This window comes from Takifugu flavidus, chromosome 4 (genome assembly GCF_003711565.1).
Source record: "Takifugu flavidus isolate HTHZ2018 chromosome 4, ASM371156v2, whole genome shotgun sequence".
Lineage (NCBI taxonomy): Eukaryota > Metazoa > Chordata > Actinopteri > Tetraodontiformes > Tetraodontidae > Takifugu > Takifugu flavidus.
Genome location: NC_079523.1, coordinates 14,700,815 through 14,726,494, shown reverse-complemented (window position 1 = coordinate 14,726,494; position 25,680 = coordinate 14,700,815). Strand labels below are relative to the sequence as shown.

The following is a 25,680-nucleotide window of genomic DNA, read 5'->3' as shown; positions in this document are numbered from 1 at the left end:
GCACCAGACTGATGTCTTGGTTCTCCAAACCTTCTGCCCAGTCCAGACTGAACTTCTGCACTGAGAAGGTTTTTCCAACGCCGGCGACACCGTTGGTCAGAACCACTCTGATGTGTCTCTGTTGCTCAGATAAGACTTTGAAGATGTCCTGGCACTTGATTGGAGTGTCCTGGATGTTCTTCTTGGAGGTTCTCTCAAGCTGTCTCACCTCATGTTGTGTGTCCACCTCCTCACTTTGTCCCTCAGTGATGTAGAGCTCAGTGTAGATCTTGTTCAGCAGGGTTCCACTTCCTGCTTCATGAGTTCCTTCAGTCACATGTTCACATCTTCTCTTCAGACTCATCTTATGACCTTCTATCACCTCCTGCAGATCACTTCCTGAACATAAGTAAACCAATGATTTCCATCTATAATAAATCATCAACACAACTACAAATTCATGACATCACAAATTAAATCTCATATTGAACAGTTTTACTTTGTTTGGGCTTCATTTCAGCATCTCCAGATCTGCTTCCAGATTGTGAACAAGAGGACTCTCCTGGTGGAGCTGACTGGTCCCAGTTTGATAGGATGTGCTCCCCCCTCTCACTATGAAACACATCTCTATTAGTCCTTTGATTTATAGGATGAAAGAACCTGATCAAGACTCAATATTGTTCCAGCATTTATGTCTGAATTCATCTTTCAGTTTAAACCTGATTCTTGTTTCTAATCAACAATATTCACATTAAGTCTGTAACTATATGACTGTCTGAGGTTTAAGTGTTAAACATCTCCAATAATAAACTCACAACCTGCTGCTGTTAATGTGACTAACAGCTGCCACACAAACACATCATCACGCTTTAGTTTTCTTACATTTCCTCTGAACTTCTGAAGTTTATTATTCTATCTTTGGACCGGTCACTCTTCAGGGACACCCAGCTGGGCACTGTGGACTCTGCTCTGTCCTCGTCCATCCTGAGGAAACATCAGAAATAGTGATGAGACTGTGATGAAGGTAAATAATCTGTAGAGGTTGTAGTTAAATAATCCCAATTCACTGCATTTTTATCAAACAGGAACATTTCTAATCCATTCTGGATAACAACTGAATCAATAAATCAATGATGTCTCTGTATCATTTTCATGTTTTCAGAGTTTAAGCTGCTTTTTTTTACTGTTCCCTGCAGTGAGAAAAGAACTGGCACCTTTTCCAGCCCCTCATCCTGCAGCACTGAATGTGCTCTAAAGTTCTTTCCAGAGCAAACGTCTCTGCACTTGCAGCAACATGTTGTAGTCATGGATCCGTGAGGAGAACCGGATACAGGAAACGCCCCCACTTTGATCCCAAAACCCAACTGGTGGCCAACGGTGGTCCGGCAACGACGGGGACGCTGGTCCATCGGGCCCACAACACTGGTTTTCCACAGGCCAACATGGTGAAAGGACTGTCTTCAGCTCAGCCACTAAATTATCTGGTGCTACATAAACATACTAGTCAGGACTTTTTAACTTCCCTCCTTTGTTCCCCTCTTCAATTATTTCTATGATCCAAGTCCTCAAAGATCACTGCTCTATTTAAAATAGATGAAAGAAATGACACCCACTCCTGCATTTCTTTCACAGTGGTTCCACAACATAGAACAATAAACCACTGGAGAAAACGTGCAACATGAACCCAAAATCCTGTTGGTGTCCTGTGATCCTGTGTGGATTTAGTTATTTATTTATTGTCTTAAATTGGTCCGGCTGAGAGATGCTAACTTGCCCACGATTAGATGTTGTTTGACAGGTAATACCAAAATATCCAGCTGTAACCTGGACTGTTGAACAACTCTAATAACTCTAAGAGCTTTTCACCTGTCAAAAAAGTTTTAAAATGTTGTTAATACCTGTTAAGACTCTCTAACAACGTTAACAGCATCTACTTGTCTGAACAGAATACTTTCACTTTCACTTTTAAAACCTAATCAACAGCTTTATGGCGTATATATTACTACCATAAAAGCGTTCTGGGAGGGTTTAAAGTTCTTTTAGGATCAGTAGCAAAGAGCAGAAAAATAAACTAAACTTCACTTAGAAAGACTATTCAACTATAACTAAAGCCAGACTATAAGAAAGTTAAATAAGACCTATTCATTTATAATGTATAACGATGTTTTGTGCTAAAACTAAATATGAAGTCTTGTTGAATTTCTTAAGCCAAGAATTCTTCAGCTCTATGCAGCTCTTCAATAGTAACAAAACTGTTTTCAAATCTTGATTTTATCTCCAAACACAACTGTCAATTCTTTTCAATAATGCTCTTCGTTTCCACTCACCTTGTCGGTCTTCAGTCTTCCTGCTCAGTCTGAACGGAAACTTTTACCTTTCCTTTTTCCTCTGTTATGAACAACTTTATGGCTGTTGATTAATATTCCACTACAATAAAAGCATTCTGGAAGGGTTCAAGGGTTGTTTTGCTATTTTAATGCCAAATATGTTTTTGCATTTAAATTAAAACTGACTAACTTAGTTAAATAAATAAATAAGATTTATGATGCTTGACAGATTTGAAAGACTTGTAAAAGCAGCATATTTCTGCAGCCCTGGAGTCCAGGAGGAGCAGCAGAGGTCAGAATGTGTCGGAGCGCGTTTAACTATTGTCTGCAGTTCCACGCGTGTCCACCAGGTGGCGGTAAAGCACCACATGATATTTCTCCTTTTGGAACTTCTTCAGCTGCGTTGAGCTTTAAATCTTCACCTGTCGCTCCCTTTAAGCTCTAAACTTTGCGGTTCTGTGTAGTTTGTTGTTTAAATATTTTTGATGAATTCTGATGACGATGAGTGAAACTGTCAATGACCAATAGAAAGTTCGTCCATTGTTCTACTGCGTCACACATTTTCATTATTTGTCATTTTTGGGTCTAAACTGGACCAGTTCTGTGAGCTGTTTTGCTTTTTCTGTGGACCAGATGTTCCAGGCAGGTTCCATCATGGGACAGACGGAGACAGGTCACGTGGCAACAGTCAGCCTTTAGTTCTTTATTACAGGAGGATCTGGTTTATATACAGACACGTATCTGCAAAATACTAAAAAGTCTATGAACCCAAAGTACTAAAAAGTCTACATCCACGCACACGCGTGTATTAAGTGTTTATACACACGTGTGCGCGTACGTGCACACTGTATATTCATCTAATAACTGTTAGTTTCTAAAACACCAAAGTAGAGTCACTGAGGCACGGCTTCACCTCCTTTACACCGAGGTTTCCCTGAGCAGGTGTGATGAACTGTTGCAGAAGGAAAAGCATGGAACATGTTAATAACCGGACACAACAACACTCAGGTTTATTGTCTGACGGCATCAGTGTCTCTGGTTGCATCTGTCTGAGGAGCATTGTGAAACCAGGAGCAGTGTAAATGAGGGGGGGGGGGGCAGTGAGTGGATGCTGCATTCATCAAACACACAATAGTCAGAAGAGAAGAAGGAAGAACAGAAGCCCGTGTTCCTCAGTGTTGGTGTGGAGACGCCTGTTTGGAGGAGCAGGAAGCAGGCTGGACTCTTCCAGCTGGCTTTAATGCCACTTCTCTTCTGAGAACCTCCCAGCAGCTCTTTCTCTCCACCATCTTTTTACGCTGAAGGTTTTGATCATTTCAGGTCAGATGTTCTTGGACTGAGGTTAAAAATGTTTGTTCTTGTGCTCGGAGCGAACCGACGATCCTCTAAAGTCAGGCATCCTAAAGGTGGATGTTTTCTGAGGCCTGGAGGCTTTAAAGTGGCGCTTTTACCCACTTGTCCTCGTTCTGTTGGAAACTTGATCCAAAAACCTTTTCTGGAGCTTCATGTTCTGCTTTTTTGAAGGAATGAAATGGTTTCATCAGCGCTGCTGCCGGGGGCTGAGCAGGCTTCATAAATCTGAAGCTCTGAGATCCTTTAAAGATCTCCTGGAATCAGCAGATGGGGGTTTGATCCAAAACTGTAAGAATCAGTCAAGCTATCAAATCTTGACTCAGTCCAAGCGTGAACCAGTCCATCCAGAGCTGATTATGGCTCAGCCAGGAGGAAAGCACGGCCTGGGGGGGTTCATATGTAGCAGGCACACTCTGGCTCTATTGCTACTGAAAACAGCCCTTCAGCACAGCAGCCTGAAATACAGTTCTGGAGAACACCTGTTCCCAACAGAACCTGTTTAAAACGGGACCAGTAAAGATGCCCGGCGTGACCACGACCACAGGGAGAGAGGGGGGGGGCAGAGACAGGCGGTAACGCCGCTGCCCACCGATTCACCTGGAAACAACAAAAACCCCAGCAGCTTGGACCCAATATGGCAGCGTGTTCCTCAGAAACGCTCCTCAAACTCTCCCCACAGCTTCATTGCTAAACAGGATTTGGGTTTTTTTGTCCGTGCTAAATGGAAAGTGTTTGTCCTTTGGTGGTCCAACAGGACCACGATTTGGATGGATGGATGATTTGATGTTATTGAGAATAAAAACAGCTGAAAATGGAAGCGGAGATGTTTCAGAGCACCAGAGTTCAGAAAGAGTTTCTAATCAAACACCGCCTGTTGGGAATGATGAATGGATGAATTTTTATTTAATTTAGACTAATTTAGACTAATTTTAACATCCTTTATGCCAGTTCCATAGAGCGCACACACACACACTAGCAAAGATGATATCCAAACAGCCAAATAAATGGGAGTCAAAAGAAATCATTTAAAGCTCATATGTCAGAGTCAAGGTCGAGGGTTTTCTATGGCCCCCGGGATGATATTGATTTATTATTAGAACCGGCCCACAGGCCGCAGATGTTTTACACAGGCCAATACTACATTTCCCACAATGCAACGGTGACAGTCTGAGCGGGAGGTGGCTTCATTTCATTATTTATCAGTAGTCATTAGCATAACAGCAAAAGTTAACTTTCAGATACCCATAAAATGGCAAAACGGAAGGTGGACACTGAGAACCGGGGGTTCAAACAAGGTGGGAGTGGGAGTACATGTTCACGGAGGCAGCTGGGAAACCTGGGTGTCTTCTGTGTGGAGAAAGGGTGGCGGTAATGAAAGAATATCATCTGAGACGCCATCATGAAGCTAAACACGCGGACAAAGACAAGAATATGGACATGGAACAAAAGCTACAGAAGGTTGAGGAATTAAAACCAGGCCTCAAATCTGGACAGGCTCTGTTCAGAAAAGCCAAATCTCAAAGCGAGGCTGCTGTCAAGGCCAGTTTGATTCTGGCAGAAGAGATCGCTCAATCAGCCCGGCCATTTCCAGAGGGGGATTCCATCAAACACTGCATGCTTAAAGTTTGTGACCACGTTTGCCCAGACAAAAGGCAACTCTTTTGAAACGGGAGCCTGAGCAGAAACACCATTGTTGTCCCTCAATCTAAAAGAGCAGCTGTGAAAAAGGGGAAAGATTTCATGGCATCTTCCCTGGCTGTGGATGAGAGCAGCGACATTAGAGGGGACTCCAGCCTCAACGTGACAGAGGAGTCTCTGGCGTTACGTCCTGTGCACGGCACAACCACAGGACAGGATTTGTATGAAGAGGTGTCCAGATGTGGAAATGAGATGGAGCTGCCTCGGGAAAAACTGGTGGGTTGGACAACAGACGGAGCACCTGCCATGTGTGGACACAGGAGTGGACTGGTGGCCAAGATACGGGAGAAGATGCAGGAGGAAAACGTTACGGCTGAACTGACAGCTCATCATTGCATCATACACCTGGAATCGTTGTGTGCTGAAGCCCTGAACATGGAACATGGAATGTTCACCATCACGCACGCAGGGAACTTTATCAGAGCCAAAGGTTTAATTCAGCGCCAGTTCAAGGCGTTTCTGAGCCAGTGGCAAACGCAGCGTGGTGATTTGCCCCATCACACTGAGGTGCGATGGCTAAGCCAGGGAATGGTGCTGCAGAGATGTTTCCAGCTTCCTGAGGAGATCGGATGTTCTTGGACAGCAAAGGGAAAGACACAACTCAACTCCCAGACCAAAGGTTCTTGTGTGAAACGGCTTTTCTGTGGGACATTCCGAGTCATCTGAATGCAATGAAGCTGCAGCTGCAGGGTCGGGGTGGTGTCCCCTCTGATATGTACAGTACAGTGAAGGCCTTTAGAACCAAACGCACTCTGTGGGAGGCACAGATGCACAAAGGAAACTTGAGCCACTTTCCCAGCTGCCAGACCCTGAAAGAGAAGCTCTCTACCACGTGTTCCCGAGCGCACAGTTTGCTGATTAAATGAGTGTTCTCGCCGCTGACTTCCCACGCCGAGTCACTGACTTAAAAGCACCAAAAAGCAGGTTTGAACTGCTCAGCCGCCGTCCATTTGAGGTTGAGGTGGAAAGCTCAGCACCAAAGCTCCAAATGGAGGTGATTGAGCTCCAATGCAGTGATGCCCTGAAGGCAACACATGGGGCAGTGGGTGCTGCGGAGTTTGCCCGTTTCCTCCCCGACACACATCCAGGCTGCTCCAACGTTGCCTGTGTTTGGCAGCACAGACCTGCGGGAACAACTGCTTTCTTTGATGAAGCTGAACAAAACATCACACAGAAGTGGACTTCCTGCTGAACACCTTCACTCAATTGGGAGGAGTTCCTCAGCTCAGAGCCGGACCCCAACATTGATGAACTCGTCCAAAAGATGAGACACCACCAAGTATCAGCCTCAAACAAGTGAACATTAGCTGCAATAACACATTTACAATTATTACTCAGCTCAAGTTTAAAAGGTAAAGTTAAATATTTTTCTCTGCACATGTGCCTTTTCCTTGAAGAAAGTGTTGTTTTTGCTTCATAGATTTTTGCACTTTATGTTATTGTATTTCAATCCAATTATGTTCTAAAAATATTTCAGCTGAGTGAATGATAGAAAATTGCTGTTATATTTTTTTTCTTTGAAGTAAATTTAGCCCACTTTTGCTAAATGAGAAAATCTACTGATGGTGCCTTGAATAATACCGCTTCATTCATTTAATGTTCATGTTACGTGTGTTACTGCTGCATCGATCATGCAGCAAATATGGCAAATTGACCCGCCTTCGATCCAGAGCCCACCCAGCTGCACAGAACTCTGGCATGTTTAATCTAGAATGTGGTGTAGTGAAGTACGGAGTCCGGGCTAATGAGTGAATCTCCTGGCACCAGGGCCCTCATGTGTATTGGCAAGTTGCTATGGCAATATTTAGAGACCAACGTTAGATTGTATTGATTGTAAAAATGTGTTTACTTCTCCTCGAAATGATTCATCTAAAACATTGAAGTTTAGCTGTTGTGGTGCTGTCATGTAGGGAGTGCTGGAGTTCTGCTGATTTAGTGTCGGATAAATATAAAGTAAATGTTTGAAAAGGCCGCAAGAATGCCGGCGATGCTAAAGTTGCTCAGGTTACTGCAGTTACAGGCTAAAGCTCAGCAAACATAATTACGGTATTTGTGTCGCAGGGATCCCTTGGTAAAGGTAATAGCTTCATCAGAGATGCTTCATCCTCCAGCCTCACATAGTCTAATTCCCACCTCTTCTACTCTTTTATTTCATTTTTCATTCCATCCTTTGTCTCACCCAGTGAAAAATAGCAGAAGAAGAGTTTTCTCTCTTTCCGAGTTGCCGTATTGTTAAAGAGGGCTTTTAACTGGAAACAAACACATATTTTCTCTGGATGAGGCAGCAAATTAATTTGAATTAGAAAAGAAATTAACCGACACCGTTGCAATTTAAAAACTTTTTTTTCTAAACTTGACCAGTACTCTCTTCACTGTGTTGTAAATCTTCTCCTGGTGGTTGCCGAGATGTGTTGATGAGGAAGGAAACTTCGCAGACACCGACTTGGTTATCAAAGATGTTTATTGGAGAGAACAGTCAGGCATCAATCGAACACTGCAGATTGTCCGAGGGAGGTCTCGAGGTCCCGATGGTGAAGAACTCCGAGGTGTCTTCATCGTCACCTCCTTCTTATACAGTCGAGTAAACACATTCTCTACTGATGAGCTCACGCTGTACAATACGGCCAACCCAATGGTATAGCGTTCAGTTATTACCAAAAAAGGGAGTGCTTGAAGATGTTTCATGCTACACATCCTCATATGGAGGACAACCAGGGGCCCACAGGCTCCAGTGTCATCTTTTAGCAGCTCCTCTTACATAAAGGAAGAAGACACAGGACACACATGTGGAGCATGTCCTAATATGGCGCTTAGGTGGCTGTTAACACGTTAGGCCTTACAGATGTAAAGCCTGCATAGAACGGGTCAGATACTACATATTTCCCCCCTTCGAGACTACATAGAGTCTCGAAAAATAAAGAATAACCAAGTTTTAATAGAAGTGACGGTGACTAATAAAGTGGTATAATTTGAAAAAGATTGATTAATTAGACGTGAACAATAGGTGAAATTTAGTGGAGTGTGAGAGTGAAAAACCCATCCGACAGACGTCTTTCAGTCTACAACCATCAAAACACTTTAGACGGGAAAATTCTCTCACGGTCCCTCTGTCGACGGCGACCACCTGTGGTACTCCAATCCAATTTGCAAAAAAGTTATATTAGGGAAGAGTTGGACAAACACATACAAGATACTCAGAAAAAAATCAAAAAATGTCCACGATCAGGCTGGTCGTCCCATCGGACCTTACCTTGGACCTTTCCCTGCCTAAGGACCCCTTTCCCTTTACCAAAACAAGGAAAAAACCTGAGTTCTCATAGCATCTGCCTACTGATGAAATTTCCCTAGTGAATTTATTAATACAAACTTCAGATATATGCATTAAACACATCAACATTAATTTTCGAATCTGTAGTTCACAGTCCCCTGATGAAGGATCTTCAGTTGTTCCCCATCTTCATTCAGGGTCCTCCAGCATCTTTCACAGTTCATTTTGAATTTCTGAGTCCATTCCAACATAGTTGTCACCCCAACGTAGCTCCCCAACTACTGTCCTGGAAACAGAAAACAGAGGTGCCAGTATCTTTGCAAAAAACATTGGTTTCATTAGAGATAATACAATACAAACATATCAAAACATGATTATCACGATTAAGTAAATTATGTAACCATTTCCCCCCTTCGTCACCGGAACTACAACGGAGGAAAGGAAAACATAAACACCGTTAAATACAAACAATAACATAAAGATATGACTCGAAGGTCACACTAGATACTGAATTATTGATTATACTGGATATTTATCAACCATCTCATCAGAAATGTCCTCCTCATCTGAATCAGCCAAAGCTTTGTCACTTAAGAGTGGCATCTGGACCTGGTCGGTAGGCATCACTACACCAATCCAACGCAATATCATCGCCTTGGCACAAGTTAATGACAAAGTACAAAAACAAAACATCACACTTAGTGACACTACGACGGCACTGAGAACCTGTACCAACATAGCTCCCATTGGACCAAATTTGTCCTGAAGCCAAGCCGTCGCTGATGTTCCTGCGCTTTCAGAAGGACCAAACGCATCTCTTATCTTCTTCAAAGCGTCAGTCACACTTGTTATGTTATCACCATTGTCTGGAATCAAAGTGTAACAAGCATCTCCTGTCAAGTTCAACGACACACACAAACCTCCTTCTCTGGCCAAGATGTAATCTAGCGCCATGTCATGTTTCAACAACGTAAGTCTGTGACTCCTCTGAGTGTTAGAAAGATGTTCAAAGCCTTTTATGGTGTCATTAGCAAAACCCTGCAGAGTGTAAGTGATATTGCTGAGGTACTGGTGGAACAGGTGTCACCAATGGAAATTGATACGATTGGCATGATGTTTGGTTTGATTGCATTTGTGATGACTGATCAGGTTGGCTTTCCATCACTACTGCTTGCTTTTTCTCTTTGCGTTTATTATCCACCAGCTGCAGTTGAGTAAGTTTTCTGAGAGTTTCATGATCTTGGTTTTTCAACTCTTGCTCTTTTCTACGATATAGTTCAACCTGGTGAGCAATGTGATCAATGTAAACACTCTTAATCATGTTCCCAAGACCAACCACCTCTGCTATTTTACTACGCACCGGCAGTGGCAATCCCTTCTGAATTTTAGCTCGAATGATAGACTGCTCCATTTGATTAGCGTCGGGATCATTGCCTGTGACATTACGCCAAGTTTGTAGAGCTCTTGAAACGTAGGCTCTCGGATTTTCTTGTTCACCCAATGGTTCAATGAGGATATTATCAGGATGTATGTTAGTTGGAAACGCGTCTTTCAGCGCCCCCCAAAACTGACCTCTGTGAGCAGAAAACAGTTCAGCATCATTTACTGCAGTTGCCATGAACCGAGGCATGCCAGCCTTCTGCAAAAGGTCTTCCATGGCAGACACACCAATGAGATTAGCTAGGAGCCTTTTAATGTCTCCAACAGCAGGTTGTGTTCCAATCAAAAGTTCCTCCAGTTTTTAAATCCAGGGGTGTGCCCCTTCCTGTAGGATAGGTAGCTTCTCTAATATATCTGACATATCGGAGTTCTGCCAAGGTTTATACTCAAGACTTTGACCACGAACAACAACAGGGAACATTTTGTTAGCAGAGCTGTCTTTCTTTGAACGCAAGGCATAGTCAGAAGTGATCAGCCTTGAAAGCCTCCCCTTCTTTAACGACTTACGCCGTTTTTCCATATCTTCCAATTGTCTTTCTAGCATCTTTTGAGCTTCTGGAGTTCCCGTCAAGCTAATGTCTAAACGACACTGTTCGATACCCCTTTCGAGATTTCTCAAAGAACGTTGTCTTTCCTCAGAGGAAGAACAATTGCCGTCTGAGTCTTCATCAGTGTCTGACCCTGAGCTGTCATCGGTCAGATCTTGACCAGACTTAGTTTTCTTTTTAGATTCATTACCCCTCTTTTCAGCTTTAGCCAACACACGTTTAATGGCGTGATCATAGCCACCTATGGCTTCATCCGTACCGCTCTCATCATCATCCTCCAGAAGCAGTGTGTTATAAACATCATCTCGTTCTTTTCTTGATTTAGATTTTGGAGTTGTCGGATAAATGTGTATGACTGTTTTTGCCTTTCCCTTTTCAACAGTTTGGTTGTGATCATCTTCAATGTTGTATTTGCCTTTCTGGCTGAGTACGGGAAGTTGTGGATAGATGTCAGTGTATTCAGTTTCTGTCTCATACGGTGGAGGGGTTGTTACAGGAGCCGTATGAGAGAAAGGAGTGTTAATCTTTTCCACAAGCGCCGCTGTTTGTTTTGCGGTTCTTTCAATAATTTCTTTAGCTATTCTGTTTTTCTTTTTTGCAGCCAATCTCAACTTCTGTCCCTCCTGTTCAAAAAGTTGCAACATTGCGAGTTCAGTCTGTCTTTTTTCTGCACGAGACTTCCCCCTTTTTCCTTTTTTCTCATTTGCTTTATAAGCGGTAACAAGTGTACAGATTGTTTGAATCACATCAGGGTTGAGGGTACCTTCAACCGGCCAAGGTTGTTCAATATCAGGCCAACGCTTGTTCCATTTCTTTGAGGCCTCTGGTAGGCCTTTAATAAGGGGATTGTTTTTCTGCACCACCTCAATTGGGGTCATGCGTTTAACCGCTTTACTCTCCACTTTTGACATTTTGCTGTAGCAGTTGTCTTAGGAAAGTACGGTATATCAATTTCAAACCTTAATATGTAAATGCTGTGTTTATTTCACTTTAATGTTTAATTTAAATGCAAAACTATTAATTGTTTAACTGAAAAATACAAAAAGAAATAAATTCAATTAATATAGGAATCTAGAAATATAAAAACATGAAAGGAAACAGCAAAGCAGAATTATAGTAAAGAATTAATAAAGAAGAGTGTGTAAATAAAATTAAAAGATTGAAGAAATTTATAAATTCCTTATAACTTTCAAACAAATCTGATCTGACTCTAAACCTGTCCAAATGATCTGCAAAACAATCGCTGTAGATGTTTGTCCAAACAATTATGGTGTGTATATATATAAAATTTCACTGGCCTTAGTGCAAGACCGTTATGTCGCCACCGGCAGATCAATTCCTCCTCTCGTCTGTCCCTACTGGAGTCAAGTTCAGGTGCATCAAAAGTGTAAAAAGGAAACAGAAAAAATTCAATAATTCATGAACTGTCAAACTCCTTCAACAAAATAAAAAGTGCACAATTCTTGAACACTATCATAAATTGTCAACAAACTTCTAATTAGTATGTTATTATTATTATTTTTATCAAATTATTGTTATTAATTATTATCATTATAAGCAATTATCAACAGTAAACAATCATTTAACAATCATTCATAAACAATAATCAGCCACGTAGATAGACCTGTTGCATTTATGCCCCAGCATATCTCTTCTTAAATTCCAACACGCATTAAACAATCAAACGCTGATCAATAAAGGAGAGAGAAAATGTGCGCTCCATTTTCTTCTCCTGATGAAACCTGTCACTTCAGAAAGTGAGAGAGGGTTGAGTGGGGAGGGACTCTCCGCATCACCCCTAGGGGGAGCCACCTAGCTCCACCCCTTGAAGTCGAGAACCACTTCCTGTTCACTTCCGATAGTCGGAGAGTGAACATCCGTTCTTGCCAGCTCCAAGCTAGCCACTGGTTGCAGGCCCAACACACAGCTGCAGACTGTGAGCCACACCCTGAGATCCAAAGGATCCAAATCAACCAACAGCGAATATGAATAATTTTTCAAAATCAATATAAGTAAAGTTCTTCAGAGATATTACACAAACATAGAAATCCGCAAAAACAAACTTCTATATTTCTCAACGTTTCTTTGTTCACCACTACTTCAGCATGTATGTATATGTGAGTGTGTGTGTGTATGTGGACCTTGCGGTCCTGCTGGATCACACCCAGTTTCCTTGTCTCAGCACAGAATTATATGATATTCTTCACTACCAGGACCACCCTTAGGTCCTCATCAGACTTCAGATAAAATCTCAATCAATCTATCTGAGGTACAAAAAGATTTTTCCTTTCTTTCTTAGAGTTTCAATCAATTACCCAATTTTTGACAACAACTATGGTAACATCCCCCAGAAGTCACTTCAAACAAAGAGAGAGAGAGAGAGAGACGAACAGAACACAGAATCGACTCACGCACACACAGGCGCCACACACACATACAATCTGTCCATGCAGATTTATCCTATTTAAGCATGCCCCGGCGCCGCTGCCGTAAACCACAGTTTGTTTCTCGCGACTGTCCGCACTAAATTTACCACCCTGAAAACTGGGCCCCTGACCGTAAAAGAGTGTCTTCAAACGCACTCGTCAGCCACGTCAGAGAGGACACCCCCGACCCGGAGATAACCCCAGTTTTCCAATCCCTCAAGAGAGAGAGAGACCGGCCTGTGTACTCTCAAAGGAAACACAGGACTTAGGGCAAATGATCCTGAACCCGCGGCTTTTTAACACTTTAACATCATTTCCTGGCCGTAACCCGACACATTCCTAGTGTCCACGCGCTCTGTCGCCAATCCTGTACATAACACAGTGTACAGACCGAATAAAGTAAATTCAGAATCAGCTGTCCTTTTTAGCTGAAATGAGCCGTGTAATAAACCTCATGGCCTGTCTCTCCTCCAGAGCCACTACTTCAGTCTTTCACAAAACATAAAACAAAAGGTCAAATTGAACAATTTAGAAGAAGTATTCCCCAACATCAACACAAAAATGTACATCCACACTAATTATCTTTACGGTGTGTCTAAATTACTCCCCAAAAGCTTAATTGAACCAACTATCACCCCAATGTGTGGTAAGTGTGTACTTTACTTGCCAGCTTGGAGCGGAAGTTGGTCCGAGGAGGCAGATGGAGAAGACGACAGCCACAACCGATCCTGTTCGTGACGCCAATTTTGTTGTAAATCTTCTCCTGGTGGTTGCCGAGATGTGTTGATGAGGAAGGAAACTTCGCAGACACCGACTTGGTTATCAAAGATGTTTATTGGAGAGAACAGTCAGGCATCAATCGAACACTGCAGATTGTCCGAGGGAGGTCTCGAGGTCCCGATGGTGAAGAACTCCAAGGTGTCTTCATCGTCACCTCCTTCTTATACAGTCGAGTAAACACATTCTCTACTGATGAGCTCACGCTGTACAATACGGCCAACCCAATGGTATAGCGTTCAGTTATTACCAAAAAAGGGAGTGCTTGAAGATTTTCATGCTACACATCCTCATATGGAGGACAACCAGGGGCCCACAGGCTCCAGTGTCATCTTTTAGCAGCTCCTCTTACATAAAGGAAGAAGACACAGGACACACATGTGGAGCATGTCCTAATATGGCGCTTAGGTGGCTGTTAACACGTTAGGCCTTACAGATGTAAAGCCTGCATAGAACGGGTCAGATACTACAACTGAATTCATTTATTTAAATGTCATACAAAAAGTCAAGCTGGAGGCCATGATCAAAGAGAAAATCCTCAATGTGAAGATGGGAAGTGATGATAGATTTGGGTCTGAGGAACCTGCTGACTGAACGGGCAGCTTTCCCCCGTTTGGGACCTTCTCTGGTTCCTGACCAAGCATCAATAAGGTGTGTGTGTGTGTGTGTGCGTGTGTGTGTGTTTGTGTTTAAATAAAATTGAATTTCCCACTTTGGTCCACACTATTGTCAACATTTCTGTCTTCAACAAAAGCCAACTCAAGGCGGCAGATTCCTGAATTGAAAACAATATCTAAAGAACTCAAGTATCATACTAACAACACTAATATTCCATCTGTCTATCCCCAACTGAATTAACTCCACACCTATCTCATCAGATTATTTGTAACAGAATAAGCAGATAACGTAGCATTTCCCTGTTCATATCTGCTACTTGCAATTTAGAATTTGTCAATAAAACTATGCTATGACACAAACTACAGTTTAATAGATGGCTGTGCTCCTAAAAAGAGCAGCATTTGTGGCTCATAAACCTCACAGACACTGCTATGCTCTTTAAACATTTTTATGATCGTGAATTTTTCAATCAAATATCTTCTCTTTGATAATGCCCAAAGCTGGATTCAAACTCTCCATCTGGGGTCTTCAGGAGGTTTCAATCAGGTTGTCTGTTACAGCAATTGTCAACTGGCCCGCACCGGCCCGGGATCGATTCCCGGCCATGGCACATTGCTTTTAAGTTGATTTCATTTATCGGAGTTGAATCTTGTTTGATTTTTTTGAAGGGTTAGGGTTAGGGTTCACCTCTCATCCAAGAGCCGTTGTAGGCAGATTTGATGATATGACACTCATAGGCTATATAGCCTTTTCTTTTTGGGGGGAATGGATTGGAGGCTGCTCCAACATTGAGGTTTGGACTGTGACAAAGCAAAATGGACAACCTCCACCAGAATAAGTGTTTCAAGAAAATAAGTTTGAGTGTATTAACTTCAAAAGGCCATTTTCTTGCACCTGCTCTCGCTTACGGCCATACCACCCTGAGAACGTCCGATCTCGGAAGCTAAGCAGGGTTGGGCCTGGTTAGTACTTGGATGGGAGACTGCCTGGGAATACCAGGTGCTGTAAGCTTTTTGCACTCCTCCACTTTACGTCCATCAGTAACTCACCTGTACCTGGACATTCTTCACACATTCATGTTTAAATGGTGTTTAAACACTTGTAATGGTTTTTAACACTCATCAAAGTCAGTGTTTTCAGATTCTGTGATTTCACACTGGACAGAATGTGAATGAGTTACATCTACAAATCCTCTTTACTTAAACAGAAGTTTCTACATCCAAAACACTCCTGATTAACTCAAATAAAAGCCGAACAAACTCAGTACCAACATGAGATTAAAAAGATGCAAACAGACATATTGCTCAGTGCTTTTTAATAGAAGAAATCAGAATGATAAGCATCAATTATGCAGGTGTGTTTAAAGAAAAATACTGGAACATTCAAACATGGGAACAGAACCTGGATTTTTAAAAAAAGACCCTAAACAAACTAAAGAAAAAAAATCCCCTAAAGCAGCAATTGAAGAGTTGATTTTGTTCAGCTTCTTTTGTAAAGACTGAAAACCAAATATCCATAGCGATCCATTCATAGCCTTGCATATCTCAGCTTTAGTGGACGGCGAGTCCCAGCTGATTGGGGCTCTTGTTCTGGGTAGGGGGGGCTCAGGTCTGGGGGTGGGGCACGCTTCCGTGGGGGCATCATCAAGACCTGTGCGTACGTCAGTTTGGAGCCCACCTGAAAAGTCAGAGAACCAGGATTTAGTTTCCACCATGAGCATCTTTGCAACAGGTCTGCTATAACCTGGGGTATTTGTCCTGTCAGGGGTCTTAAACCCGATAAATGTTGTGTGTGTCTATGACCAATCGGAGCATTCACTTTATGAATGAGTAACATGAATGGACACAATTAAATCAAGCATCAAATTAAGCATCAAAAACAACTCAACACCCAAAACTTACTTGCTGTCCTGGCGGAGGAGCTGGTTGGTGGTCAGCCTTGGTCTTTGAACTCTGCTCCAGACCCCTGAAGAGGAACAGGTCTCAGGTGTTACCAAGTGCTCCACAAGTGAAATAAAGTGTGAGCGAGGGTGGGGGCCATAAACTTACCGATTGGCCCACAATTCTGAGCCTTGGAGGGCTGGAGCTCCGACACTGGCCCTGGGGTGTCCACACCGCCCCCCCTCTGGGGGAACCCAGCCTGGGGTGTGCCCTGGGACCACACCGTTGCCTTTGGCTTGTCCCCGCTGTTGCCCCCTTCAGCCATCACCCGCCGCTCAGGACAGACGGAGTCAATCTTGGAAGATGGAGTAGGAGCATCTCCACCAGCACCAGGGGGCAAAGTTTGAGTGCCAACATCCTGACACTCAGGTCTCGGGGTGCCCAGGTCTTCGAGTGTTTTATAAAAGCAAATTGAGACTGAGGGACCATCGCCCTCTTCTCGGCTTGGGATTTTCCTTACGCGGGAATTCACAGGAAGCCACGGACGTTGGAGCGCCGCATTGTCCTGCCAGTCGATCTCGGATTTGGTGAATCCACGGTGAGTTTGTTGAACGATATGTGGCGAGGATCCCGTGGTCAGACGCACATTGACCTCGCTCAATAGAGACAGTTCAGGAGGTGGTGGTAATAAACCAGTTTCTGGTTCAGGAAGTGGTGGTAATAAACCAGTGTCTGGTTCAAGAGGAGGTGGTAATAAACTGGTTTCTGTTTCAGGAGGTGGTGGTAATAAACCAGCTTCTGGTTCAGGAGGTGGTGGTAATAAACCAGTGTCTGGTTCAGGAGGTGGTGGTAAAAAAACAGTTTCTGGTTCAGGAGGTGGTGGTAATAAACCAGTGTCTGGTTCAAGAGGTGGTGGTAATAAACTGGTTTCTGGTTCAGGAGGTGGTGGTAATAAACCAGTTTCTGGTTCAGGAGGAGGTGGTAATAAACTGTTTTTCAGAACCGTGGATGGACCAGGCTCATCTGTTGCACACTGGACCGGTTTGGACGGCTTTGACCCATCGAGAGTGTTTTCCTCTCCGCCTGTGCTCAGTCTGGGCAGCGCCACACGGGGATGTGATTCCAGGGGTTCCTCACATGTGCCACTGCCGTCTCCTTTAACCTCCTCATCCAAGCATGCATGCTGGGTTACTGCGGAGGTGTGCTGCCTCAGCTCCACCGTCTTCGTGCTCCGTCTAACGAAGGGTGGGAGTTCTGACAGACTGCTGTCGCTGTCGCTGTCACTCCACTCGTCAGAAGAAGTACTACAGGAACAGCCCATCTTCTGCAGCCTGAAGCAGAAACAACAAAAAGCCACTGCCATGACCACACACACTCTAACACTCATGAACAGATCCATTCACTGCTCCCGCCTCATGGAGAATATAGCAAATATTTTGCTATGATTCTTCTACGATGGCGATGCAACCGTTAAGCATTAAATTGAATGTTAAACAACGGGCAGGGGTAGCAATTCTCGTTGCTCCCCGGCTCAGTGCCTGTATATTGGAGTTTTCCCCGGTGGATGAGAGGGTAGCCTCCTTTCGCCTTCGGGTGGGGGAACGGATCCTGACTGTTGTTTGTGCCTATGGTCCAAACAGCAATTCAGCGTATCCACCCTTTTTGGAGTCCTTAGAGGAAGTGCTGGAGGGTGCTCCTTCTGGGGGCTCCCTTGTCCTCCTAGGTGACTTCAATGCTCACGTTGACAGCGACAGTGTGACCTGGAGAGGTGTGATTGGGAGGAACGGTCCCCCTGATCTGAACCTGAGTGGTGTTTTGTTATTGGACTTCTGTGCTCATCTCAGATTGTCCATAACACACACCTTGTTCAGGCATAAAGGTGTCCACATGTGCACTTGGCACCAGAACGCCTGAGGCTGCAGATCGATGATCGACCTTATGGTCGTGTCATCGGATTTGCAGCTGCATGTTCTGGACACTTGGGTGAAGAGAGGGGCAGAGCTGTCAACTGATCACCACCTGGTGGTGCGTTGGCTCTGTTGGTGGGGAAGGATGCCGGACAGACCTGGCCGACCCAAACATATTGTGAGGGCCGTCAGGCTGAAGAAGGAGTCGTATCGGGCCTTTTTGTCCTGTGGGACTCCTGAGGCAGCAGATAGGTACTGGCAGGCCAAGCGGAGAGCAGTTACGGCGGTTGCCGAGGCAAAGACCCGTGCATGGGAAGAGTTGGATAAGGCCATGGAGAACGACTTCCTCGACGGCTTCGAAAAGGTTCTGGACCACCATCTGGCATCTGAGGAAGGGGAAGGAGGACACTGTCAACACTGTGTATAGTGGCGATGGTGTGCTGCTGACCTCAACTTGGGATATTGTGGATCGGTGGAAGGAATACTTTGAAGACCTCCGTAATACCACCATGCACCTTCCAGTGAGGAAGCAGGGCCTGTGGACCTGGGAACAGACTCACGTATCTCCGGGGCTGAAGTTGCCGAGGTAGTCAAAAAACTCCTCGGTGGCAAGGCCCCAGGGGTGGATGAGATCCGCCCAGAGTTCCTTAAGGCTCTGGATGTTGTAGGGCTGTCGTGGTTGACTCGACTCTGCAACATCGCGTGGACATCGGGGACGGTGCCGCTGGATTGGCAGACCGGAGTGGTAGTCCCTTTTTAAGAAGGGGGACCGGAGGGTGTGTTCCAACTATAGGGGGATCACACTCCTCAGCCTCCCTGGTAAGGTCTATTCAGGGGTACTGGAGAGGAGGGTCCGCCAGATAGTCGAACTTCGGATTCAGGAGGAGCAATGTGGTTTTCGTCCTGGGCATGGAACAGTGAACCAGCTCTACACCCTCAGCAGGGTCTTTGAGGGTGCATGGGAGTTTGCCCAACCAGTCCACATGTGTTTTGTGGACTTGGAGAAGGCATTCGACCGTGTCCCTCGGGGGGTCCTATGGGTCCTTCAAGAGTATGGGGTGCCGGGCCCCCTGATACACACCGTCCACTCCCTGTACGATCGGTGTCAGAGTTTGGTCCACATTGCTGGCAGTAAGTCGAACTTGTTTCCGGTGAGGGTTGGTCTCCGCCATGGATGCCCTTTGTCAGTGATTCTGTTCATAACTTTTATGGACAGAATTTCTAGGTGCAGTCATGGTGTTGAGGGGGTCCGGCTTGGTGACCTCAGGATCGCGTCTTTGCTCTTTGCAGATGATGTGGTCCTGTTGGCGTCATCGGCCCGTGACCTCCAATGATCACTGGATCGGTTTGTGAAGCGGCTGGGATGAAAATCAGCACCTCCAAATCCGAGGCCATGGTTTTCAAACGGAATAAGGTGGAGTGTCTTCTCCGGGTCAAGGAGGAGATCCTGCCCCAAGTGGAGGCGTTCAAATACCTTGGGGTCTTGTTCACGATTGAGGGAAGAATGGAGCAGGAGATCGACAGGTGGATTGGTGCGGTGTCCGCAGTAATGCGGACTCTGCAGCCAGTCAGTCAGTCAGTCAGTCAGTCCGTCAGTCAGTCAGTCAGTCAGTCAGTCAGTCAGTCAGTCAGTCAGCCAGCCAGCCAGCCAGCCAGCCAGCCAGCCAGCCAGTCAGTCAATCCATCAGCCAGCCAGCCAGCCAGCCAGCCAGCCAGCCAGTCAATCCGTCAGCCAGCCAGCCAGTCAGCCAGCCAGCCACCCACCTGATTCAGCTGTCTGTCTGCTTCCTGTCCCTCAGAACCATGAAGCTTGTCTTCCCTCTTGCTGAGTGGTCTGTCAGACCTCCAGCCAGCCAGCCAGTCAATCCGTCAGCCAGCCAGCAGCCAGCCAGCCAGCCAGCCAGCCACCTGATTCAGCTGTCTGTCAGACCTCCTGTCAGTCAGCCAGCCAGCCAGCCAGTCAGTCAGCCAGCCAGTCAGCCAGTCAGCCAGCCAGCCAGCCAGCCAGCCACCCACCTGATTCAGCTGTCTGTCAGACCTCCAGTCAGCCACTGGGTAAAGAAAGCTGCCTTTAATCTGCAGTCTAGAAGAATTCAGAGGGATTCAAATGTGCCAGGATGAAGAAAATCTCCCCTCTGAATGTGTTGTGCAGATGAAGCTGAAGGCAGCGATCTTCATCATGTGGAGGGGACAAATGATCATCCAGTTGATGAACCTGGAGAGGCCAGCGGTAAGTCAGAAGCCTCAGAGAGAAAAGTGTCTCTCAGCTCTATTTGCTGCTCGTCAGCAGGGGCAGTAGAAGAGGACCAAGTCCGACAGTTTCCAGTGGACGCACATTTACTTTCTTTTCTCTTTTCATCTGGAGAATGTCCATATATTTGACACAGACAGTCTTTAAATCAGATGACACAACAACATGATTAAAGGTTTAATCAGAAGCATTTAGAAGCACCTGACTGACGTGTGATACCCTTTTCTTCAGAACTCTGCCCGCCAGTATGTGGATGAAGGTTTTCTCTCCATGACAGCTGTCAAAGGTTGGACTTTACTTCTGTCTTTCAGTTTATTCTGTCCATCTGTTTTGTTCACTCTAACATGAATATTTGATGCTCTTCCAAACTTCATGTTATCCAGCAGCTGAGTTGTCATGACAACAGAGGACAACACAGCTGAAACAAGTCTTCTATCATCATCATCATCAGCAGCAGCAGTTTGATGCCTTCTACCAGTGAATCTATCAAGCTTTACTTCTGTTGTTGCCATGGTGATTTTGAAGCTGATGATTTGTTTGATTGACAGCTATAAATAAACAGTTGCATCATCTTCTGGTCTTCATTTGATCATATACTAGCAGATTCAAAAATATAGAACAAATGCTGAATCCTGATGGTCAACGCATGGACCCAGGCTCATTTAGAGGACTCAGACAGGAGCTGAATGTGACCTGGCAAAAGGGTTAGCAAAAGTGGCTATTGTGTCCTTCAGTCCAGATGGGTGATGCAGTGAGTCAGTCTTTCAAATGAACCCAAGCCCATGTTTTGGTTGAACGTTAGTTAATAAATTGGAGTGATATATTGTTGCCACGAGGAATATGATCATTAATATGGGCAGGAGGGTTAGGACGCAATACGTTAGCCAACGGAAGCTCCACTCGCCCAACTAAATGCTGGTTCACCTGTCTTGTATTGATCCAGGAACCATAAGGAGATCATTGGATAAAGACCAATGAGAATTCAGGAAAGGAAGGTCAATGAATAACATTTGTCTCATTCTTGATTAACTGATTATAGTTATTACACATAAGTGATTCAATTTTCAATTCAATTCAATCTTTATTTATATGGCACTTTTCATACACTGGGTAGCACAAAGTGCCTCACAAAGGATAAAAACAACAAAGAGAAACAAGAGAATCAAGAAAAAGGACACACATACAGATACACACACACACACACACACACACGCATACACAAAATCAAACACACACACAAACAAGCTGAGACATGGCTGGGCACCGAGACCTGAGGCAAAGGAGACGCCACCTTTGGAGGCCCACCAGGCCGAGGGAGGTCACGGTCCGTGACCACAGGTGGTACCGCCACAAAGACCACCCCGACCCGGACAGACCGGAGGCTCCACACCAAGGCACAGAGCCCCCTAACCACCCAGGCCAGAGCTGTCCACGGGACAGCACCCCTAGTGGTAGACCGGAAACATCTCCCAGCCTGGCAGGCCCCCATGAGGAAACCCCATGAGGAAACACTGGAGCTAAAAACTGAAGGACTGAAACAGTAAATGGGATAAAAGGTGTAAAAGCTAAAAACTGAGAAACTAAGAACTGAGGGAGTAAAACAGTAAAGGTATCAAGTAAAATAAGGATAAGACATAAAAAAGCATGAGAACATAAAAGAAATTAAAAATAATCAAAAAATCAATTAAAGGCCTGATTAAAAAGGTGTGTCTTGAGCCTCATTTTAAAAATCTCAGCAGTCTCTGCGGCCCTGAGGTTCTCCGGCAGGCTGTTCCACAGTCGGGGACCAGAATAACTGAAGGCCGCTTCCCCGTGCGTTTTAGAGCTTACATGTGGGATGGTTAAAAGGCCGGTGCCAGAGGACCTCAGAGTCCTTAAAAGAACCTTAAAATTGATCCTGAAACGCACGGGTAGCCAATGCAGCGATTCTAAAACCGGTGTGATGTGCTCCCGCCCTCTGGTCCTCGTCAGCACCCGTGCAGCTGAGTTTTGTAATAATTGTAGGTTAGAGATGCTCTTTTTGGGAAGACCAGAGAGCAGGGCATTACAATAATCTAGACCACAAGAGATAAAAGCGTGCATCAGCACCTCCGTGCTGGCCTGAGAGAGAAACGGGCGGACTCTGGCTATATTCTTCAGGTGGTAAAAACCCACCTTTGTTATGTTTTTGATGTGTGGGATAAAACTAAGCTCAGAGTCAAAGATCACACCCAGATTTCTGACAGATTGAGATGGTTTAAAATCCTTTAATTTTGGTACAAGTTTCTCTCTCGGACCTTCAGGACCAATAACTAAGACCTCTGTTTGGTCCTGGTTGAGCTGTAGGAAGTTTTCTGCCATCCATGACTGGATATCTAGAATACAGTTAAAAAGGGCATCAACTGGCCCTGTGTCACCAGGAGCCACAGCGATGTACAGCTGCGTATCGTCAGCATAGCTGTGGAAGCTGATGCCGTGGCTCCTGATGACGTCCCCAAGAGGAAGCATGTAAAGATTAAAAAGGGTTGGACCTAAGATTGACCCTTGGGGAACCCCACAACCTCCTATCTTTAGTATTGCTGCGCCAACTGGTGGTCTTTTGGGTTGAGGATAACGGTGATCTATATGTAGCTACATGTAGCTATAGCGTCATTGGCCTCCACTCCAGCCACTCCTGGTAGTTCCTCAAAAACACTGAGTTTTTAGTGGATGCACAATCTGTGGAAGCCAACATAGAAACTTCTGAAGAGCCAAAGTTCTTGCAACAAAAATATAGTCCCCAATTAGGTTGTTTTGTTATCACACGACCCCGTCGTTATCTTAAGAGAATATAAAAGAATGAGTGGAGACAGAAGAGAGAATGAGACGTTTCTGGCGCGTGTCGCTCTTGATTTAGTGTTTATTTTTGCAGTAAACTTAAAGGAGGCCTTTTCACTTTATGTTTGATTAAATTTAAGCTGATATTCCATTCTTGACATCTTTAATTTACACTATTCATGGGAGTTTTATTTGGTCATTTTGCTTCTTTTTATTTCCTATTTCCCACATTTATTCATAGTTTTTATTAGATTGCAATAAATCCTATAACATTGAACAGACTGACTAAAGTCAAATGACCTGCGGTTCCCCCGATAGCCGTCATTCTGATGGGTTTTTGCTGGCTGCAGCTGAAATATTCCAATGCTCCATGTCACAGACACAGTAAATACTAAACCCTAAAGATTCTGAAGGCATGATGTAAAATAGTAACGTATAATACAGACATTTGAAGAGACAATGAAGAGAATGTTTCCATACTTCTAAGAGTGGCCGAGGAGCCATTTAGAACTTTATAAAGATGCATTGTGTGATACCAGGAACTAATTTAACTTCAAGGCGAAGCTGCTTCTGCTTTGTCGACCATCGACGGATCTCCTGAAAGTCCACCAGCACTTTTTAAAAACTGAATTTTTCATCTATGGAGGGAGTAGACGGCAGATGTTTCCACAGATGCTCTTCACCAGTGGTCAGTGAGTGATGCAGCAGATGAGCGGGAGGTGACTGGCTTCAACCAGCTACCGTCTCAATGTCTCCAGCCCATAGTGTGGATTCTCTACGAGATCAGACAGCAGCTTCAGCTCTGAATCCTTCAGCTGGTTCTGACCCAGGTCCAGTTCTCTGAGATGGGAGGGATTGGACCTCAGCGCCGAGGCCAGAGAGTCACAGCTGATCTCTGATAACCTGCAGCACCTTAATCTAAATAAAGAAGGGAAACTTTTATAAGGTTATAAGTGAAACCAGTATTAATCTGAAAGGTTAATCAAAGACATGATATGTAAATATTTAATTTAGTTACAGGTTAAAAAATGATAGTAATATGTAATTACCACAATTCCAACCTCTCAGGTTTGCACTGTTCCAAAGGAGAATATATATTGTTCTGGCCCTCACTCTTCCCAGGTTCTCCCACCTCTTTCCCTCCCATCTCATCATGGAGATCCATCTCACCTGTGGCTCATCTTTAAAGGCACAACCTGTCTTAGATGACTTCCTGTCTCCCTCACCATCTCCCTCCTCGTTGGCTGGTGTCTACCAGGCACCCTCACCTAGTTTTGTCTAATTTTGGTTCCATCTGTCGGCTTTTTCATTGTCCTTAAATCAGTTTATCATGAATAAGTGGTCCCCGTGTGGCCCTCCCTCCTGAAGGAACTGGGCACAACACACACACTCAGAAAGTGTGAGGACCCTGGATGGAATAATGGACATTTTTGAGAATGGTGTTACCTCAGAGTTTCCAGTCGGCAGTTTGGAAAGTGGAGAAAACCACAGAGCAGCTTCACTCCTGAATCCTTCAGCTGGTTCCCACTCAGGTCCAGTTCTCTGAGATGGGAGGGATTGGACCTCAGCGCCGAGGCCAGAGAGCCACAGCTGATCTCTGATAAACTGCAGTAATCAATCTGAAAAATGCAGGATGAGGTTATACGGTGCAGGTCTGCATGTTATCTGCGTCAGTACTAAACCTACGTTAGTTCTTAGTTGGGTCAGACCTGAATTCACGATATTACAAGGAATTTTTTTAATGTGGTGCATCACAGCAGTGTTGAGAACAGCCTCACTTCACCATCTTAGCAGCTGGTATATAGGTAGAAAAATGAAGACTGACCTGAGCCTCTCCAGTTTACAGTTTGGACTCTCCAGTCCAGAACAGAGCCGCTTCACTCCTGAATCCTGCAACGTGTTGACGCTCAGGTCCAGAACCCTCAGATGGGAGAGGTTGGACTTCAGAGCTGAGGCCACAGAATCACAGCTGGTCTCTGATAACCTGCAGCGACTTAGGCTAAAATAACAATTATTTTGAGAGAAGACAAATAAAAATCAACATGTACCAGAGCAAAACACAGCTTACAAGCAACAAACCTCTGGTCCTGCACCGGCTTATCTGCCGTATGTTCCTATTTTGGGTTCTTTCAGGGCGGTTGGACAAGATCTCCACCGTATGTAAAGTGTCTGTAGGTCAAAATACCTTCCAGGTTGTGAGACCACATTTCTCAATAGCACTCAACTCTTGTCAGGAGTTGGGACAAAGCGACCCACTCCTGATAGCTTGTGGGCGATGCTGCAGCGACCCTGCAATCCCTACACTCTCTGGTGAAACCAAATCAAAGGTTGTAGACACTGCTGGATGCTGGAAGGGTGGCTATAGTCTGGACGCATCGTTCCCCTGACTGCACATTTCTCCAACAATGATTG

At 44.7% G+C, this 25,680-nt stretch overlaps 1 protein-coding gene, 1 long non-coding RNA gene and 1 pseudogene across 19 annotated transcripts in view; 2 read left to right on the top strand and 1 right to left on the bottom strand.

The window, feature by feature from the left end:
• Positions 1–25,680, bottom strand: part of LOC130524710 (NACHT, LRR and PYD domains-containing protein 12-like) — a 337,155-nt gene that overhangs the window by 46,994 nt on the left and 264,481 nt on the right. For 3 of the 17 annotated variants that reach the window (XR_008950191.1, XR_008950194.1, XR_008950193.1), the window contains one exon: positions 862–963. The exons of 9 other annotated variants lie outside the window; for them this stretch is intronic. Coding sequence is in view for 5 of the 8 variants with exons in the window: in XM_057031101.1 (XP_056887081.1) it covers positions 24,006–24,186; positions 25,094–25,267 (355 nt within the window). In the remaining 3 variants the exon portion in view is untranslated. Of the gene's footprint in view, positions 1–861; positions 964–23,332; positions 24,187–25,093; positions 25,268–25,680 lie in introns of those variants that run through there. 5 more of the 17 variants (XM_057031088.1, XM_057031095.1, XM_057031093.1 and 2 more) reach the window with 3 other exon arrangements.
• On the top strand, positions 15,337–15,445 carry LOC130525109 (5S ribosomal RNA; annotated as a pseudogene).
• On the top strand, positions 20,159–21,025 carry LOC130524766 (uncharacterized). Of its 2 annotated transcripts, XR_008950237.1 has the most exons (4): positions 20,159–20,276; positions 20,374–20,451; positions 20,704–20,758; positions 20,856–21,025. It is a non-coding gene; the product is annotated as an uncharacterized LOC130524766 (long non-coding RNA). The 2 variants fall into 2 exon arrangements; XR_008950236.1 differs by having other exon boundaries at positions 20,165–20,451.